General features: G+C 39.0%; 1 protein-coding gene across 6 annotated transcripts in view; it reads left to right on the top strand.

Annotated features, from left to right (window-relative positions):
* Positions 1 to 20,468, top strand: part of slc4a4a (solute carrier family 4 member 4a) — a 65,261-nt gene that overhangs the window by 23,626 nt on the left and 21,167 nt on the right. For 2 of the 6 annotated variants that reach the window (XM_029259321.1, XM_029259320.1), the window contains exons 4-14: positions 1,729 to 1,864; positions 2,841 to 3,001; positions 3,562 to 3,741; positions 6,605 to 6,700; positions 8,197 to 8,273; positions 15,056 to 15,213; positions 15,397 to 15,484; positions 17,388 to 17,542; positions 18,209 to 18,322; positions 18,719 to 18,893; positions 19,813 to 19,946. In XM_029259321.1, the coding sequence (XP_029115154.1) occupies positions 1,729 to 1,864; positions 2,841 to 3,001; positions 3,562 to 3,741; positions 6,605 to 6,700; positions 8,197 to 8,273; positions 15,056 to 15,213; positions 15,397 to 15,484; positions 17,388 to 17,542; positions 18,209 to 18,322; positions 18,719 to 18,893; positions 19,813 to 19,946 (1,474 nt within the window). The remainder of the gene's footprint in view (positions 1 to 1,728; positions 1,865 to 2,840; positions 3,002 to 3,561; positions 3,742 to 6,604; positions 6,701 to 8,196; positions 8,274 to 15,055; positions 15,214 to 15,396; positions 15,485 to 17,387; positions 17,543 to 18,208; positions 18,323 to 18,718; positions 18,894 to 19,812; positions 19,947 to 20,468) is intronic. The other 4 variants (XM_029259325.1, XM_029259323.1, XM_029259324.1 and 1 more) reach the window with 2 other exon arrangements.

Here is a 20,468-nt window from a genome sequence, read left to right as displayed (position 1 = left end):
TTCTTGGAAGGATAGTAAAGGAAAGGGTGCTTCTGCTGAGTTGCGAAAAGCCTAGGACAGTAATAAGACACAAGCATGCTTACTTTTCAATTTCATCATGCTCTGTGGGATTGTATAATATTGGATGTCATTGGATGTGCACAGATGACATCAACACACAAAGAACTTGAGAGTTGCTGGTGCTAAGGAATTTGAATTAGAGCAGAGGGAATTAAAATAATTCTGTTTTGAGGATTTTTTGTTATGATTGTATTTGTGCAGTTTAAATCCAGCATTCCAGGGTGAAAGTGTGTGTGCTTGCATGTTTGTATATGGTCTTCATCCTTACACTGTTTAAGAATCTTGAATTACCTGTGGGATACACTTCAGGTGCTGCATAATGCAGTTGATGTTTTTTAAACATGTTGTTTCATGTCAGTATCAGATGTGTTAGAAGAATATCTGCTATTTCGCAAGAAGGATCTGATTTCATTCTAAATTTGATTTGTTTTCTAAATTTGTTTTAATAACGGCAGTGATGTAGCTGAACGTTGTTTTTGATAATTGGAACTATTACTATAGATTTAAAAAAATGTAGTGGCCTGCTTGATTACTTATATTTATGTCTATGTACAGTATATGTATATATTTTATTTGTGTATTATACATGCATATATACACACAACTACATATATATGTGTCTTTGTATATTGTAAGCTTTAGGGGTGCTGATTGGTGACACTTTTCTGAGGGGTAGGGCTGATAGTATACTGGTTCATGCTAATACCCTTGGTCCTGGAGGCTATAGGTTCAAATTCTCTCCCAAGTTTTGAATTTAAAGAGAATTGCTCCAGTGTTTAAGCTGACAAACATCTGTTAGTAATTTATTTCCTAATGTAATGCACAAATGATATTTTCTATAAGATGTACATTGCTTTTGAGAAAAGTGTTTGCTGAATGAATAAATGTAAATGTAAATATTTATATAATGTGTATGAACAGATGTATTTTCTGAGAAGTCAATACTACATTAATGAAGTCTCCGCTTTAAAATTCATTTCTGAAGACCGGAGTGGGACCATTTTGTTTCTATATTTGAGGTATTGAACTTCCAAGGGCTTTTTTCATGTGCACTGATGCTTGACTAAATATTCAAATTAGAAGACAAGAGGGAAGGAAAGCAAAGCCCTCTTGTGAAGAATGAACAGTTTGTGAAACATTTCCTAATTGTTAATGAGGGGGTTTTTGGCCAGGGGCCGAGCTTTCCCGAGGGCCAATGGTGAGGGCTATTGCTTGTGGCCCAAAGGGAGGGCACTAGCTGTGGGGGGAGTAGAATCTCTACCTGCGACTTGTTGCCACAAAGTTGGGCTTGAAGACGACAGGAGCTTTCCCAAGATATTAATGAAGGTGTAGATGCTTATTGCTCCTGGGCGGGATGGTCTAGCTTGCCTCTGGCACTCATAACACTCATCTTCAGTTTCTGTCGGACGGTATCTGAGAAGGTCCTGCCAATGTCTTCTGCCAACGGGATGAAGACTTGTGGGGTGAACGAGAATGAGGCGTCCACAGTAGAGCTCCCTCTGCTACCGGTGGCAAAGGTGTCCCCTCCTGTGGAGAATGTGTCACAGCCCCCTAAGACACCCCCACCCCTGAAGAAGATGAATGGCTTCGGTGAAGAGGTCAAACTGAATGGCCAAACAGCTGTCATCACCTACCATGTTGTAAGCCGCAGTATCTTCCCCTTTGTAGTTTCACCAGCTGCCGAAAGGATTCGGTTCATCCTGGGGGAGGAGGATGACGGTCCAGCACCACCCCAGCTCTTCACTGAGCTGGATGAGCTGTTGGCTGTCGATGGGCAGGAGATGGAGTGGAAAGAGACAGCAAGGTAGGCTTTCTGTGAACCCCTGTCGGTGCATCTCCCACATCTTGGAACATCAGCAGTAACAGTATGTTTGTGGCAAGGGTAGTGGAAGCACCTTTATTTCTGAAGTGACTGCTGAAGATTCTGAGCTAAAAAAGCACAGACTGAGAAATACGTACTCTCAAAGCAAATATCAACATCAAACACCTCTCAAATGTCTTGGGAAAGCTATGGTTGATGGAATAAGTTAACAATAGTATATGTTTGTAGGTACTGTACGCAAACCAGAAACAGTCATAAACAGACTTTTTTAAGAGCATCCCTTATATTTCAGTACCGTGCTAGAATGAATAGTAAGATTCAGTCCATTGAGTTTTGTGTGGTTAAAAACCATGTTGCGTTAATAAAGAATTTCATCTGTTATTGGTGGTTTAATTTCTGATATAGTTTCTGAAGGCATGTTTCCAATTGTAAAAAGTTTCCTATCAAACATTCAGCAGCCTATGGTGACAGACTTGAGCTGCAATTTTCATTAATCGCAGCTGTCTTCTTTATCTTGTGGAACACATTTTAATGAAAACTGTTGTCTTACTATAAAGACATGCCTATACTTGTCTTTTTCTTGTTTTTCTATTTGGTTATAAAATGCTATTAGATGAGGTTTAGATATTTTTTCAGTATTGCTTGCTCTCGCTGATTTTTTGTTTTTTATTGAACTCACCTGTAGTTAATGGAAATAGAGCTGTCTAAATATAATTTTTCAAAATTTGAAAAACTAAGATAAACTTATGTGTATGTAGATGCTATTTAAGATTAAAGTATTTAAAGCTGAGATATTTTTGTTGTACTGATGGCATGTATATTGCAATTAAAAGTTGCTGCAAGCTCTTAGTATACAGCTCCCTTTATGCACTTCATTCACACTCTTGCTTTGAGTGATACTATTATAAACAATCTACCATCTTCAATTCAGTAAAATGTTGTTTCTCTGCTTCCACAGGTGGATAAAGTTTGAAGAAAAAGTAGAGAAAGGAGGTGAGAGGTGGAGCAAACCACATGTTGCCACATTGTCCTTACACAGCTTGTTCGAGCTGAGGACCTGTATTGAAAAAGGCACCATTATGTTGGACTTGGAGGCCTCTACTCTCCCGCAGGTTGTGGGTAAGCAGTGATTTGCAATGTACAAGCATGCAAACGGACTGTCAAAATTATATTTTTGTCAGGTGTCACTTGGATTAGTATTTGCAGTAATCCCACTTGCAATAGTAGATTTAGAGCATAGATTTAGAAGAGAGGGTTAAGTTTTGGGTACTGTCCCAGACTCAGTGAAGGCCAGGGTCCAGGAGCATTACCATTGAGGAGTTTCTCAGTGCTGCTGATCCATTTGATTCATTTCTGCACTGCACGCTGCCTTAGTGAGCTGCATTGAAAAGAGATAGACTTAAATCTGAGCTACATCCACCCTAGTGAATTCTTTCTTTGACACAATAAAATTGAAAGCCTATCCATTAGAGATTGGGTCATTCATAAATGGCTTCGGGGTGGTTTGTTGCACACAATCATGAGCTGCAGAAGGCAACATGATATCAGATCCTTTTTGTGTCCTGTAAGAACAGTGTTTTTCCTTAATGTGGGGCATGACCTTTTCTTGAGTAATTTATTACCCTCAACACAATTAGAGTTCGACTGATCATACTCTTCTTCCGTTTCTCATTTTCCAGAGATGATCACTGACAGCCAGATTGAGAATGGTCAACTTAAAGCTGATCTCAAAGAAAAGGTTATGTATACCTTGCTGCGCAAACATCGCCACCAGACTAAGAAGAGTAACCTACGGTCACTAGCTGACATCGGCAAGACAGTCTCTAGTGCAAGTAGGCTGTTTTCCAACCAGGATAATGGTAATATAGATGCCAGTTTGGTGCAGTCTTCTTCCTACTTGTTCTGAAAGTCATGTGTGTCATTTAAGGTTTCCCACATTTGCTACATTAAAATGTCTTGAGAAAACAACCATATATTTTGTAGAGTCCATATTTAGTCTTACTTTGTTTATGCTATTATACTTGAGGGTGTTAAGTAGACACTGTTAGTGTTTTGAACATCCAAGGTAGTGTTAGCTTTTTGTTTTGCATAAGAAATTGAGAAAATTTGTTTGTACATAGGGGTGCAGTGGCGCAGTGGGTTGGACCACAGTCCTGCTCTTCGGTGGGTCTGGGGTTCAAGTCCCGCTTGGGGTGCCTTGCGACGGACTGGCGTCCCGTCCTGGGTGTGTCCCCTCCCCCACCAGCCTTACGCCCTGAGTTGCCGGGTTAGGCTCCGGTTCCCCGTGACCCTGTATGGGACAAGCGGTTCTGAAAATGTGTGTGTGTGTTTGTACATAAATATTTATTTGACTGCATAATTATAAATGTTCTGTATTGTTAATAATTATCCACTTAACCAGTTACCTGAAATACAGGTAATTAAAAAAAATAATGTTACATAATAAGAGTGTAAAGAACCAGGAGTATCAGTCTTTGCTGATACAAAAAGCAAAATGCCAAGCGTGCATAAAAAGCTGAAGTATTGTATCAGTTGTCTACACATTCACTTGAAAAAGACGCACAGATGCATCATCAGATCAGACACCTTTCAAACCAAATCTACATTTTTTTAAGTTCAGATAGTTTTCTGGCCAAATATAACAGGCTGCACAAAGCGATCAAACTTGAGAAGTCTGCCAAATGTGCCCCCTTAACAATTATTTCCACTTGAAAAGATTTGGCAAGCAGGCCAACGTCATTCTACGATAAAGCCAGTGTGGGCCAAAAAGGCTTCCCTGTGGGCTCTCACAAATGGCTGGTTGGGAGATTTTACCGTATATTTATACGCTTATATTTACATTTACATTTATTCATTTAGCAGATGCTTTTCTCCAAAGTGACATGCATCTCATAGAAAATACAATTTGTGCGTTACATCAGGAGAAAGAGACATAGTTGCAGACGTGTGATTATGAAGTAGTTAGTTACTTTCACGATATGCACCAATGTAAAAAAAAAAACTGCTGATTAATTTTGATTGTCATGAGCTGGTAGTCAATTTTTAAAATGTGAGGTGTATGAGATGGATTTTTTAAAATTGATTTGCACGAAGTGCTTTTCTCAGTTTGATTCATGCATGGCATTGTGTGCACATGAGCTTGGGCCGGTGTGAGGCAATCCTTTTCATCAAGGAGTAGCTAACTGTTGTTCATGGAGCTGCTCTCACTTTGATAGACTGCACATGTAGCTTGAACAGACAATCAGCAGTTAGTTTCCTTATTGTGACCTTTGTTGGCTATTCTTGGAAGGTTGTCAAAGATATTCACTTGACATTGTTGTACTGCTGAAAGAAGGTGGCAGCTCAGTTGCAAATGTAGTTCAGGATCACTGGGTGTGGTTAAACAGACATTATTCTTCATGGACATTGTCTTCAATACATATGAGAAACCTTTATACACTACAGCTTTTTCTTGAGGTGTTCAATCAAGTGATGTTATTGCAGCTAAGCTCTTACCATTATTTGGGTTTTTCTGTGTTAACTGGTGCATTTGCAGCTTACACTAACCTCATTTCTTCCCCTCATGGGACTAGTGTGTACATACGGATATGTACAATGTATGCAGAACAGATGCAATGTATCCCATGCAGATTTCAACGTACATGTGCTTTTATCAACTATAACCCAATTCAGATTAACAGTTTTTCATAGTATAAATAGCATATTCATGGTCATGAGTTTGCCTTCAGCAGTCTCAATGATCAGTGAATCAGTCAGTCAGTGAAGGTTGCTTTAGGCACAAGAACTATAAAATAACCTTCAGAGTACAAATTTGTGCTGTTTGAATTTAGCTTAAAGGTTAAATGAATGTTCCTACAGCTGAGATATGTACAGAATGTCTGTGATTATGTGCTGCCCATACCAAGAAAAGTATGGCCATTTTACTGCTAAGTCTGCATATAGGAAAACTATTTTTATATTTTTGTTGTTGACTTTTATAGAATGTTCAGGATGCACTCAATTCTATGGATTATAGTTCATACATTTCAACAACTTATTCGTTCTTTATTTATTCGTGTACATTCTGAAACATGTATAAAAAAATACCTGATTTTTGTTTCTCTGTAAATGCAGTCATTTTTGCAACCTGCATACAGTTGTTATGTGGTGTTATGGAAGCCTTTGTTTTGGTAGCATATCAGAATTATACGTGCGCATGCGCGCACACACACAAACACACACACACTCTCTCTCTCTCACTCAGCTTTGTTAACAGCTTGTCCTGGTCATGGTCACAGTGGTCTGGAGGAACAGGGATGGGCTTCGTAATAAGTAAAAATGTGCCCTTCATTTGGTAAAGTATGTGAGTGGGATCGTATAGGAGTGGAACTAACACTCACAATAAAATGAAGTTATTAATCTGAATAAAGCTTTTACAGAAATTAACATTTCAACACTAACAGTAACTTTGTTGCCATGAGTCCCATATGAGGCCTTTCACTTTTCTGAATGTTGTAATACAGCATTGTTAACAAACAGAATAATTAACTGGGTACATTCTGAGCAGCTACTGAAACAACATGCTTCCCTTTGCACCAAATAGCTTGCAAAATCACGTTTTCTTTTTTATTTGCCTGACCACCACTGCTTTGGCTTTGGGGCTCTGTCAACAGTTTCTCGACTTCCTTCCCTTCTCTCCATTCTCTCCTTGGCCTGGTTCGCACTCTGCTTCTTCCACTAAAGCACGTAGTCCGCTTGAAAACTCTGTGCCTTGCCTAACCGTCCGCACCTCTGAGGAGGAGCTCCAGGTCCAAAGGAGCCCGAGCGTGGGATGGCTCAGTAAGTTCACAGGACCTGTGCTTTCACATCTGTGCCACCTGTTGGAACGCAGCCCCATAACGTACTGTACTGTGTGCTCCCTTCCGTCTAGTGTTGACATTAGTGCTGTGTAATAACACCAACTGTAGCACTGTACTGCTGTGCCTAATGTTCCTTGTATAAAACATTTTTACAAGGTAAAGGCTTGGTTTTTCAGCCAAGTTTTTTCATCAAATTACTGAAAATTGCCAAGTACACTTGAATGGCTTTGTTTATGCAATATTCATTACTATCTCAAATGTCTCATACCTGCCCACATACATGCCAGCAACAACAAATGCTGCAATTATGTTCAGTCTGTTTTGTCATTCTTAACAAGGACCAAAGTAGTGTACTGGCTGCATCAAACTGACATTTACAACCATATCCTGTATTTTCAGAGGGAATTATGTACATTTTTGAATTTACCACAGTGGCATCAGATTTTATATGCTTTCCCCACTTTTTCTGCGCATCACCACTGGCTGTATACTTAACAGTGTGAAAAGCTTGCTTTGGGTTGAGACATATACAGGTGGTCCCCGATTTACGATGGTCCGACTTGCGATTTTTTCGACTTTACAATAGTGCACTGGCAATAGACATTCACTAGAAACCGTACTTTGAATTTAGAATTTAGATTTTTTCCCGGGCAAGTGATACACAGAACAATACTCTCTCATGATGCTGGGCAGCGACAGCGATCCGCATCTCCTTTGTCACGCATATGTGTGTATTAGTTGTATTAAATGCATTTTCGAATTGCGGTATTTTCGACTTATGATGGGTTTCAAGGAGCATAACCTCCTCGTAAATAAGGGATCACTTGTAATCACAAATATACTTTAGTCACCTTGCCAGCTAAAAGTTTTATGTTTTGTGTTTACTCTGAACCCACATGTGTGTTAGTAAGATTTGCTAGTTCTATACATATTTTTCTGCTTACAGTTGTTAATGTTCAGTGAATCATTAAGTCTGCAGTATTTTCTCACAGCTTTATTCCAGTCAGTAAAGACTTTTTTCTGAATTTGCATCCTGTGAGATGGTTACCAATGTGACCAAGTAACCTGAAGGGTGCTAGTTCAGATTTCAGGAAAGGTCCTGTTATACTCTTGATGAAGTCACTGAAAAGTGGATGCAACATGTCTTTATATGGTACTGTAATACAATATCTAGAAACACATGTTTTCCAAGATCTGGGTGGTTCAGTTAATTTTATTAGTCCTTACTTGATGGCTGGCAGTGTGACTTGTCCATTTCCCTTCTCTTTTATCTTTAATTAAAATATTTTTTATACTTCTTACAATGTTGCTCTGGACCGTTACATTCTGAATTAATTCTTTCGTCAACATTCTGTATCTGGAATAAACTGTGCCACTGTTTATTTCTGTAAATTCATTTTGCATTCTTTTGAAGTTTACACTAACCAATTTGTCTTCCTTAATTCTTGCTAAGTTCTCTGATTTATATGTTTGCAGGTAGCCCAACAACCACTCATCGAAATTTGACATCAAGCAGCTTAAATGATATTTCTGACAAACCAGAGAAGGATCAAGTAAGTGTGATTTTGTGATGTAAAATAAAATAAAATAGGGGGTGCGGTTGCACAGCTGTCTTGGCCAGGTCCTGCTCTCTGGTGGGTCTGGGGTTTGAGTCCCGCTTGAGGTGCCTTGTGACGGACTGGTGTCCCATCCTGAATATGTCCTTACCCCCCCTCCAGCCTTGTGCCTTGTGTTGCCGGGTTAGGCTCCAGCTTGCTGCGACCCTGCTTGGGATAAGCAACTTCAGCAAATGTGTGTGTGTGTGATAAAATGAAATAAATATAAAATATAAACAAAATAAATTAAGAGTGCCTTTCAAATGAAAAAGTAACCTTTCAAGCAGAGGTTCTGCTGATCTTTCTCTACATGACTAACTTGCATTTGGAACTTTTTAAAAATCCATGGAAAAGTTTTTATCTTCATATGACTGCGCTAGATACCTCTCTGACTTGACATTAGTTTTAATCTGATGTTTCTCAAGCTGGGCACAAAACGTACTTGTGTTTTTGTAACGGACAATACTGGGAGGATGATCTGTTTCCTCCTGTGCTACAGTATGTGGACACCCGTTTTTATTAGTGGGGTAGCAATTATGACGATTTTGTTCAGTACACACTGGGTAGTTGTTTTCTGGCTTTCCTCTTCTATTCTTGGCGGAAATTGGCTATATCATATTTTGTCAACATCAATCAGTTGTTTTGTACTGAAATTACATGTTGTCATTGATCATTAATCATGAGAAACTGATAAAATCAGGTTAATTATTCTATTTTTCCTTGCTGTACTTTGTACCTGAACAAACTATTCTGTTAAGTTGTCCAACTCGATCGTACACAAGCAAGACATAAAACATGGAGACAATGCTTTCTGATAAGAAAATAACAGATGTCTTTCCAGCTGATGTTCACAAAACTATAACTATGTATTTACTTTTTAAAACAAAATTGAAGGGAATAAACAACCTGGAAACTATGAAGACAAGCATGCAAATACTTTTATATGTTTTTTCTTAGTTACACATTTAAAAGTTGTGCGTGGTAAATCACTTTATTGTGTAGCTCTGTGCACTGTGACACTGTATCTGGGCACTGCTATCACATACAGTATCTGTCAGTGTGCAGATCTGGCATTTTCCAAAGCTGAAATTGCCCCAGACCTCTGACCCTTCTTCTGATCACAAATCTGAATCTGTGTCTGAAAGTACTGTGCTTAAAATATTCATGGTCAGGTAGTGATCAGCGCCAGTATTAAACCAAATACAATCCTTCCCCATCTATTTGTTAAAACACAAATTAGTTAGTTTAAAATGAACAGCTGAATTCCTTTTGTAATTACTTCATAGCAAGATAATTATTTATGTGGAATTACTTATCTGTGCTGTCCAGCATTGAATATACAAGTGTTGTGCAGTCAGATAATTTACTTTAATTTGCTGTTAATACAGTGTAATTATATTTAATCAATCTTTTCTAAAACTGGCCAGTTACTGCTTAACTGCAGTGTTGTTGGATAGAATGAGGATGTATATAAAAGAGTGTTATTTACAGTCTTGTACATACACATGATGTTTCACTCTGGAAAGAAATTGAGAATTCTTGTATTCTGGTAATCATCATAATGTGTAATTACTCTTTTACCATACTGAGCACTTCGCCTCATTAATCATGAGATTGGAAATAGTTGGCCCATCGCTTCATGAACAATTAAAGCACCAGTTACAGCACTAAAAACTGGTAATATCAGTTCCATCTGAACTGCATATGAATTTGCAGATGTAACAGAGTAAATGTCCAGCTGTCCATCATTTTCAGTTACTGCTTGACCGTTGGAGGGCTGAGGGTGTCCGGACCTTATCCTGGAAGTATAGGGCAAAAGGCAAGGTACAACATGGACAGAGCACTAGTCCATCACAGGGCAAACACATACACACACACACACACACACACACACACATACACACACAAAGGGTAATTTAGAGTCTTCACTTTACCTAAAATACATCTTTGTTCTGTGGGAGGAAACTCACACAAACACTGGGAGAACATACAGTCTCCACACTGACAGAGCCAGAGTCAAACCCATTCCTGAACATACAGGCTCGAATCTGTGTCGCACCTGTGCTACCTGCTGCAACACCATGATACCCCACAAGAAATACTTTTAATTCAGAACTTGATAGCACAGCCTTTTTCTAAAATAACTGTCATTAAGCACTTCCTAGTAGTTTGGCTCACTCTTCTTGTCCAAATTGCTCCAGTTCTCCCATGTTTGAAGGGTGCCTTCTTCCAACTACTGTTTTTAGATCTCTCCACTTGTTTTCAGTGGGGTTCTGAATCAAAAACAAATGTTTTTGTAATATTAACACTGAAGTTGTCATGTCGTACACAGGAGACATACACAGCGGACTCAGATGCAGGTGCTTTAGTTGTGAGGAAAAATCCACAGAATAGTCGGGGACTGTCAGGGTTCGCTTGATTTGCAATCGTCGTTCAAAATGGGGCGTTCAGTAATCAAAGTCGAGGACAGGAGCACAAGTCAGGGAGCCGAAGGAGACGTAGGGGGGAAACCAGGAGAAGGAAGCAGGAAAACACAACGAGTAGAGAACAGGACATGAAGCACTGGTTGCGGTGGATCGTAAGAGGTTCCGCAATCTGCTCTGGTCTGGTTGCGTCCTTTATACTCGCGTGCCTGGATTGCCCGCAGGTGCGGCAGCGGGAGTGACAGAGGTAAAGAATTATGCTATGTTGCACAATTTTTGTTCCTGGGTAGTACACGTTATTTCCTCATAGCTTCTGCCTAAAAAGTATAGAAAATGCCTCTTATTCCTTTCAAACTTTGATTTTGTGATCAGGAACTGATTTTGTGAAATTTACCTATTTCCAATGGGAAACAAAAACGCACATTTTAATTCACATAAAGTCAGAAAAAAAACATGAATCAAAATTAAAATGTATTTATACTTGTTATACAAAAATGACCACAAAAGATTCAGAAGTGAGTAGTTTTTTGAGATTTCCAATTATATTGTAAATCACTTTCATGAATCAGCACCACAGCTCTAGATAAGGAGTCTACAGCCTTCAAGTACCTTCAAGACTTCCTCCCAAAGCTGTCTGAGTCAAAGTTCAAAGCTGGTATCTTTGTGGGACCACAGAAAAAAACGATCCTGGAGTGCAAGGAATTCCCCAAGAAGCTCACTAGGAAGGAGAAAGCTGCTTGGGACAGCTGTGCCGCAGTGGTTTGGGGCTTCCCGGGCAATCACAAGGCTGAAAACTATGTGGAGCTGGTTGAGTTCATGATGTATATATACAGTCATATGTCTATATGAGAGTATTTGGGGGCTGATTTGTGAACGTGATTTACAGTATAATCAAGTAAAAATAAAATAAAAAGCTTGCCAATATTTTTGACCACAACTGTATATAGATAGATGGTATGAATTCAGAGAAATACACAAGTCTCAGATTAATCTTTCAGTCCTCCCTTGTGTGTCTGTCATATTCCCATGGGATGCTGTTCTTCGGCTGCATTTTATTGTCAGTGGGAGTACTCTGCTGATGACATGGTTTTAGAATCACTTTTTCTTACAAAATGTTACTCATGGGAAATAAAAATATTAGGACAAGAGCTAGGCTGGAAAAGAATATGGACACATGCGTTCTTAGAAGACTTGGATTTGCATCTTGTTGCTGCCCTTTCTTGAGCTGATTTTCTTTTTGTGTAAAAATACCGTGTAGGAAGTGATAAAACATAGTCCCTAATATAGTACAAAAATTAACATTACATTCAGTCTGTTCTTGGTACACACAGCTGGAATTACATTTTAATGTAACTAACTGACTGTGTTTAACTTACTTGGGGGGGCGGGGGGCATGGTGGGTTCAGCCAGTGCCCGCTGTGTGGTGGGTCTGGGGCTTGAGTCCTGTTTGGGATGCCTTGCGATGGATGGGCACCCCGTCCTGGGTGTGTCCCCTCCCCCTGCGGCCTTGTGCCCTGTGTTGCTGAGTAAGGCCCCGGCCCACTGCCACCCTGCTCCTGACGAGCGGTTGTTGACAATGGATAGATGGAACTTAACTTGTCAAACACTTGAGCTTCGACAGTGGGTGGCAAACTGGAAAAGTCATTCCTCAGAACCCCAGGGAGGGTCAGTAATCTCCCCATGTCTTGGCAGTGAGCAATGGACTGTCATTAGCTGGCTGTGTCCAGGAGCTCAGTTGTGTCTGGCATAATTTGTATTGTTCCTGCAACCAGGAGTGGGCCACATGAGCCAAAAGCCCCTGGGCTGGCGCCATTACAGCATTTCTTAGAGTTGCCCGTCAAACACTGTCGAGTTACAGTCTGCCAACAATAAAAGATGCCCTCATTCTTACATTTGGTGTGTGTCGTGTTATTCTTCATTAGATTTAATTGCAGATTAAATATACAGCTATTAACCTTTATCTTTGCAAGGAAATTTACAGGAATTTACGTTTGTTTATTCTGTAAAAGTATTATTACAAAGAGGGGGGGCGTGGTGGCGTGGTGGCGCAGTGGGTTGGACCAGGGTCCTGCTCTCCAGTGGGTCTGGGGTTCGAGTCCCGCTTGGGGTGCCTTGCGACGGACTGGCGTCCCGTCCTGGGTGTGTCCCCTCCCCCTCCAGTTTTACGCCCTGTGTTACCAGGTAGGCTCCGGTTCCCTGTGACCCCGTATGGGACGAGCGGTTCCGGAAATGTGTGTGTGTGTATTATTACAAAGTCAGCTTCCAGCTGTAAAAGTTTATATGGTTTAGACCTGAACTGCTGTGGCCATAATGCACATAAAACAAAGTTTATAGTCAGTTGTGGTTTATTTTCCAGATTTTACAGGAAGGCAAGGCCACAGCAGAGTGTATTATGATCATAGCCAGTACATGTGTAAAGGGGTTTCATTTTTCTTATACAAGTAGCATTGTCTCACTACTTTTGACTGGACCACTCTATTGCAACAGAGGATGAAGGTTGTATAAGGTTTTTCAGCTAAGACCTTAATCAACTTGCCTACTTAATATGGTTCTGAGCTTGGCTCATAATCTTTCTCGTTCTCTGGCTAATGCTATTCTAAAATTAATTTGGTTATGATGATGTTTGGTCTTGGAAGGGTTTGTCTTTTAAAACTCTTGTTTTCTGGACACAATGCCATAACCATTGATCCAGATTTTTGCTTGATTAGGAATTAGTGTTATAGCTGCTAATGAGACAGTTTTATCCACTGGCAACAGGATTAATTTGATTTACATGATTAAATGAAAACCTTGACTCTCCTACTAATGAAGTGTTATGACTGCATAGCTGACAATTATAGGTTGGCCAGTGCTTAACCCATATTCAAGTTTTGTTCGAAATTATTTTGATACTAAGACTTGCCTTTTCAGGAAACTGTATACATACTGCAGTTTATATTTAATGTGCGGTTCTTGTAAGGATTCATTTTTTGAAACCTCTAATTTACTTATTTGCTTATATATAAATACTTGACTGAATGCACTGACCCACGTAAGTTGTCTGAATAGAAGTATAACTAAATGTTCAAATTTGTTAGGATCATTTATTGTTGCATTCATTGACTGGATGTCTGTAAAGAACACACACACACACACACACACACATTTTCAGAACCGCTTGTCCCATATGGGGTCACGGGGAACCGGAGCCTACCCGGCAACACAGGGCGTAAGGCTGGAGGGGGAGGGGACACACCCAGGACGGGACGCCAGTCCGTCGCAAGGCACCCCAAGCGGGACTTGAACCCCAGACCCACTGGAGAGCAGGACTGTGGTCCAACCCACTGCGCCACCGCACCCCCCTGTAAAGAACACATTTATGACATGTTTGTCTGAAAGGTTTTCTTATTGTTTCATACAGAACACAATTGTCTGGTCATCATGTTTAAAATTTTTTTAAAGAAAATTAGCTCCAAAAATTTCAGTTATGGGCAAATATTGCCAAAATTGAACATACAAATCAAAACATAAACAACAGGTGTAATTCAGTTGTATAAGTCTTATTAGGTACTAGATATTTTTATTTTACATTTTACTTTTGGTTTTCTTTACAAAGAAAAATGTTTCTAAATGTTCTACAATGTCACTTAAGTTTTTATTGATAACACATGAATGATGTATGTTTTAACAGGAAAAATTTGTACGTGTGTGAACAAGTGTGTTATTTTGCTCTGCTCTATCAGTGGGTCAATGATTGTAGCCAGTGCACTGCATCTAATGTCGTAAATCGCATTGGCCAAAGGTGTTGGGCTAATATTAGCTCATAATAATAACACAATGTAACAAAAATTTTACTATGTCGGATTTTTTTTTTGCATTTTCCATTTAGTTTTGTTAGATTAAGTATTCTTTTGGCATTAGTTTGTACTGTATATTTGTTTTTAGAAAAAATATTCCACATTCTTGAAATTAGCAAATTTTGACAAATTTTGGCACCAAATTTCCAGTACATTTTAAGATCTGATGCTTTCTAGAATGTTTTGATATTTTCTACAATGTTCTGGTGCCCTCTAGAATGGCTGTAAAGTACCAAACTAGAACTTGACGCTCTAGAAGAACTACTAGTATTTTTGTAATCAGTAAACTTTAACTAATCGTAATGAAGGTGAAAATCGACATAAATAAGAAGTCTAAACATTTTTGTTGCATTGTGAAATTAATAATAGTTACTGACTTAATAGTTGCTTTTGCTATAAATCTATCTAACAGTGGTTGCTCTGCTGAGTTCAGTGTTGGGTTCTTACCAACCCTTTTCCATCATCCACTGTTTGTTTTCAGCTGAAAAACAAATTCATGAAAAAGTTGCCTCGGGATGCTGAAGCCTCCAACGTACTTGTGGGAGAAGTTGACTTCCTGGAGACTCCGTTTGTGGCATTTGTCCGCCTACAGCAAGCTGTCATGCTTGGAGCTCTGACAGAGGTTCCTGTTCCAACAAGGTAGAAACAGTATCTGTGGAGCAATCACCATTTAATTTCCACTTCTATCATTATTATGCGATTAATGTCATGTACAAATTTTCTGAGAAAAACATTGTGAACAGTTTTACTCTATTACAAGGACATTTTGTTTGCTAAAGCAAATTAACAACTTCCTTTCTCCTTTAACAATATTCTTTTCAGATTTCTGTTTATCTTGCTTGGACCCAAAGGTAAAGCAAAGTCCTATCATGAAATCGGAAGAGCAATTGCCACCCTAATGTCTGATGAAGTAAGTTTCGGCGTTTTGTAAATAAGCTGGTGATGCATGCTTTTGTTTAATTACAAACTAAGATGTCATGGCTACATCTGTCTTGCAATGTGGCATTTCAGAAGTTGTCATGAAAGTTGTGCAGGTGGTAATGTAGTGGTGAACACTGCTGCCTTTGGACCTGAAGTTTAGCATTTCTGATCCCACCTTTGACTGTACTACCCTATGCAGGATAGTTACCTTAAATCACTGGAGTAAAAATTGTGTAGCTGTGTAAATAATCATAGGTAGCTTAATGTTGCAAGTTGTTTTGGAGAAAAACATCAGCTACACAAATGAATAGAAGTTGTCAAATATTTTTAAATGCACACAAAAAAATTCTCCCTTCTTCCCTTCTTCAACTCACATTGTAAAATGCTTAGAAGCCATTATACAAATCACACACACATTGACTGAAACCGCTTGTCCCAAGCAGGGTCGCAGTGAACTGGAGCCTAACCCAGTAACACAGGGCGCAGAGGACACACCCAGGACTCAAACCCCAAACCCACCAGAGAGCAGGCAGAGGTCAAACCCACTGTGCCACCACGCCCCCCTTTATACTAATCAGTGCTATACATTTGTATCACAATAGCTACATCATTTCAGAAAGGCAGTGATTTGATCTGAAGGGAAATAAGAATATGACAGCAAAAAAACACAAAAGTTTTGTCTAACTTTGTAGGAGGTTTCAATTTTTTCATTTCACCATTAATATGAAAATGTAAAAAAATATTCTCATTAACCTAGATACTTAGCTTCCATCCCAAGATGACACGACATTATCAGATTTAATGTTTATATGTATATTTATGTGTGTCTTTACATATTTTATTGATGAAATTGCAGTTTGAATTTCACAAGAATTCATTTTTTCCTTCTAATTCTAATAATAGTAAGACTAATTTTAAAATTACTGTGCTAGTTACCCTCCTTTCAGACTTTTATTTTTTATTCGTTATTTATACTTTTATTCGTTACATTGTTTTGCAAGTATTTTTTAACAATCTTCGTATTCAACAAATTTCATTCATAGTGTTAAGTTCCATTAACCCTTGATGGTTTTAGAGCCTCGCACTTGTAATTCTTTTTCATTGCTTCATAGAGTTTATAGTCAATATTTAATTACTGCAATCTCAGTGTTTACTTGGCTGGTTCATATGAATAGCTGCAGATTTTTTTCCAGTGACACCAGAAAGGCTTTGCGTGGCGGATGTGCTTGTCGGCTAATGAGTGGAAACATGTCAGTAGTGGCATTAAGAGATTACATGGCTCAAGGAGGGAAGCACTAAACCACCTGCTTCATGAACACGGGTTGGGCTAATCTAGCAAATAATTATATGGACAACTCATCCAGGGTAAAGCTCTGTGCCTGTAAAACAATTAACTTTGCTACGAAGGTTTCATTGAAGTACTTTTTTTACCCTGGATAAACTTATACGTTACTATGTACGTAATTGCTATAAACTCAGCCTTCTGGGTGAATTTTGTTTTGCTGCCAACATTTTGGCAACATGCCTTTGCAGTTGTGGATCAGATCAGGACCCACGTGTTGCTGAGAGTGGAAATACCGTAGTGTGCAACTAGGTAGTCCCAGTATTCAAGTTTTGGCAAACATTTATATTTCTGTTTGTAATAAATGCTATTATTAGTACGGCAGTGGATGGGTTGTCAAATGTTGTTTAATGCAAAAATTGAATTGTCATTTTGTGAGTTGTGTACAGTAACACCTATAATAAGCACAGTGTGTTCATGATGCACATTATTCATGGTCTGAGTTATATGTGTCATTATCTCTGTTAATATTTCATTGCATTTTAAAGTACCCTATGCAGATATGGAACATCTGCTGAACCACAGTGTCAATTCTGTTTGATGTATTTAGGTCTTCCATGACATAGCATACAAGGCCAAGGATAGACAGGATCTGCTGGCTGGCATCGATGAATTCCTTGATGAAGTTATCGTCCTTCCCCCTGGAGAGTGGGACCCAGCAATCAGAATAGAACCTCCAAAGTCCCTGCCATCTTCAGACAAAAGGTGTGGTCACCTTGCCTGTCAATAGCACATTGTGGTAGCCATTACAGAGCTGCGCTGCGATGCGGAACAACTGAAACTTTGCAAAGGACTTTGGGTGGAAAAATAGTGCCAAAATGGCAGGCAGCAACGCTCTCAACAGTTTTTGAAGTGTTGGAGTTTGAGTGAGGAAGCAATCACAGAGAGATGTGATGTTATGGATAAGTTAATTCCGTGGAAAAGTCCTTGTTTTTTGCGTCATTCGGAATGACAACAAGCGTCACGTCTGCTTGCCAGTCAACTGTGACACTTCCCAAAGCACTGGGCTACTCTTTCCTATACATACACTATGTGCCTTACACTTGAATGTTAAAACAATTCTTTCATTACATTTCCACTGTAATTTGTCCCAGTCCTGTTTTAAATCAGTGTATTTTACTGTGTGATGTTCAAAATTAGTACTGTGCACCTTATTTGTGCAAGTCTGTACTATCAGAAGATTTACTGGCTAAGTCCTAATGTCTTTAGTCTCATGTTCTTAGTAATTGTAATAGTTATTTGTATCTTGTGTTTTATGAATTTAAGTATAGTAAATTGCAGTTCGATGTCTGAAGAATTCCTTTAAGCATATTTTAGGTTCTGCTGTCTCTGACAGCTTCCTTGGTGTGTTTTTCTTGTGTGCTCATGCAGGAAGAACATGTACGCAGGTGGGGATAACGTGCAAATGAATGGCGATACACCCCATGATGGAGGTCATGGAGGAGGAGGGCATCAAGTTGGTGATGAATTGAAGAGAACAGGAAGGTAAATTGCACTTATTTGAACATGTAGACCTGGATGCAGAAAAAACAGGTTACAGTCACTCTTTTAATGTTGTGAGTGACTGTAATTGAAGTCAGTTGTGGCTTCTTTGCTTTTCCAAATAGAAGCTCTTCTTGTGTGAAAGACCTAAACTTCTCTTGCATACACTAAGTATAGCAACTAATGTTAGCATGTTTCTGAAAGTCTTTCTTCACAACCCAAACAGCTATAAGACTCTTAATAGGGATTTTGTGGAGCTTACACAGTGTTCCTCATAATTAAGATACTTGACTGGATTATTAAACCTCTCTGGCTGTAGCTTGTTGTGCCTAGTTTTGAAGTTATGTGACCATACATCAGGTAATGTAACACTGTGTGTATTTTTTTGTATTCTAATAGATTTTGTGGTGGCCTTCTACTTGACATAAAGCGGAAAGCTCCTTTCTTTGCCAGTGATTTTTATGATGCATTGCACATACAGTCACTCTCCGCTATTCTCTTCATCTACCTGGGAACTGTGACAAATGCCATTACTTTTGGGGGCCTACTTGGGGATGCCACAGAAAACATGCAGGTGGGTCTTCATTTTTGCTTTCCTTCTTCACCTTGTATAGAAATATAATAATATGTCAAGAGAGGGGCTTCAATCTGAAAGGATTTATTCAGTGCTGAAAGGATCCTCCAAACAAATTTAGCAATGAACATCTGCACATCAAGTCCCAAAGGTAGTAATGCGCAAGCTGAGCTCTGGGTTCTACCAAAGCGTTTGCTTCTGAAGAGTTTACTAGTTGCCCTATATTTGTTCTCCATGGTAGATGTATTGGCATTATGGAAGATGAGGTTACAAGCCAATAATTCATGTCAATTACCTTATTAATGTGTAATGTTGTGTGGCAGAGTGACGCCTACTGGTACCAGTTCAACATAGAACTCACATAATAATTTCATGAGATTACTAGATTACTAAATCTAGAAGGCTAATTCTGTGGACTGTATGTTGTGTTGTTTTACAATTAAAACAGTATTTTTTGGCTCTGTCTTTTACAGTTGAGGCATAACACTGAATAAACTGAAATACAAGAAACAGAACAAGATCTGTCAAAGTCAAATGTGTTTCTGTATAATGATGTGAAACTTTATTATTATTTTTTATACTCATCTTTGAGATATTCGTGGAGAACACATCATATACAGTACATATGTCATATTGCTACACAGAAAAATGTCATAACAGCATTCACAGTACATTATTTTACTGAAAGAATATGAGAATGAAGAAGGTGGTATGAAAAAGACACTTTGTTAGTTTCCCATTGGTAGACGTACAGGGACAGATGCCTTGACTGTTGCCTTTCCTCTTTGACTTAGTGTACCCACAGACATCATGTTGGGTTTGTGCATGTTGGCTTGTTGCTCAGTGATGCCCTTTCTGCTTGACCTCCCTACAGTGCATAGTTTATTCATGGCGTGCTGTGCTTTGGCATTTCTTCAAGGGTGTGTTGGAGAGCTTCCTGGGCACGGCGGTCTCTGGGGCGGTCTTCTGTCTGCTGGCGGGCCAGCCTCTCACCATCCTGAGTAGTACGGGGCCCGTATTGGTCTTTGAAAGACTCCTCTTCAATTTCAGCAGGTTTTTCAATTCAGTATTTACCATTGCACTAAGCCAGTGCATTAGCTGACTTAGATTGCATTACACTGTGCTCTGTGTGCTGGTAGATAGAGAGCAAACAGCTGCATTCTTTCATCTCTGTTTTTCTCATTGCAATTTAATGACATATCTTTGCTAAGCACTGTATGCAAAAAGGATTACGAAGCAGCTGGTATTGGGCTTTGCACTACTTGACATTCTTTATGTTCATGTTTGAAAAATTTTGTTTTTCAGACTACAGAAATATAATAATATGTCAAGAGAATGGCTTCACTTTGTTTTCGAAAATTTTGTAAATAATTCAATCGTACATGTATTTTAAAAATTACTCAACCCATCAAAATAGATACAGTGTGGAGCAAAAGTATTCAGACCCTTGAAAATGTGTCTTTTTACTGAATCACAAATAATAGGCTGCAATTTTTTTCCTGTAATATTTAACTTGAACACTGAAACACTGAAACTCACAATGAAACTCTAAATGAGTTATTATAAGATGGCCAT

This window comes from Scleropages formosus, chromosome 17 (genome assembly GCF_900964775.1).
Source record: "Scleropages formosus chromosome 17, fSclFor1.1, whole genome shotgun sequence".
In the NCBI taxonomy this organism is placed as follows: domain Eukaryota; kingdom Metazoa; phylum Chordata; class Actinopteri; order Osteoglossiformes; family Osteoglossidae; genus Scleropages; species Scleropages formosus.
This window is presented reverse-complemented; position numbering and strand designations above follow the sequence as displayed.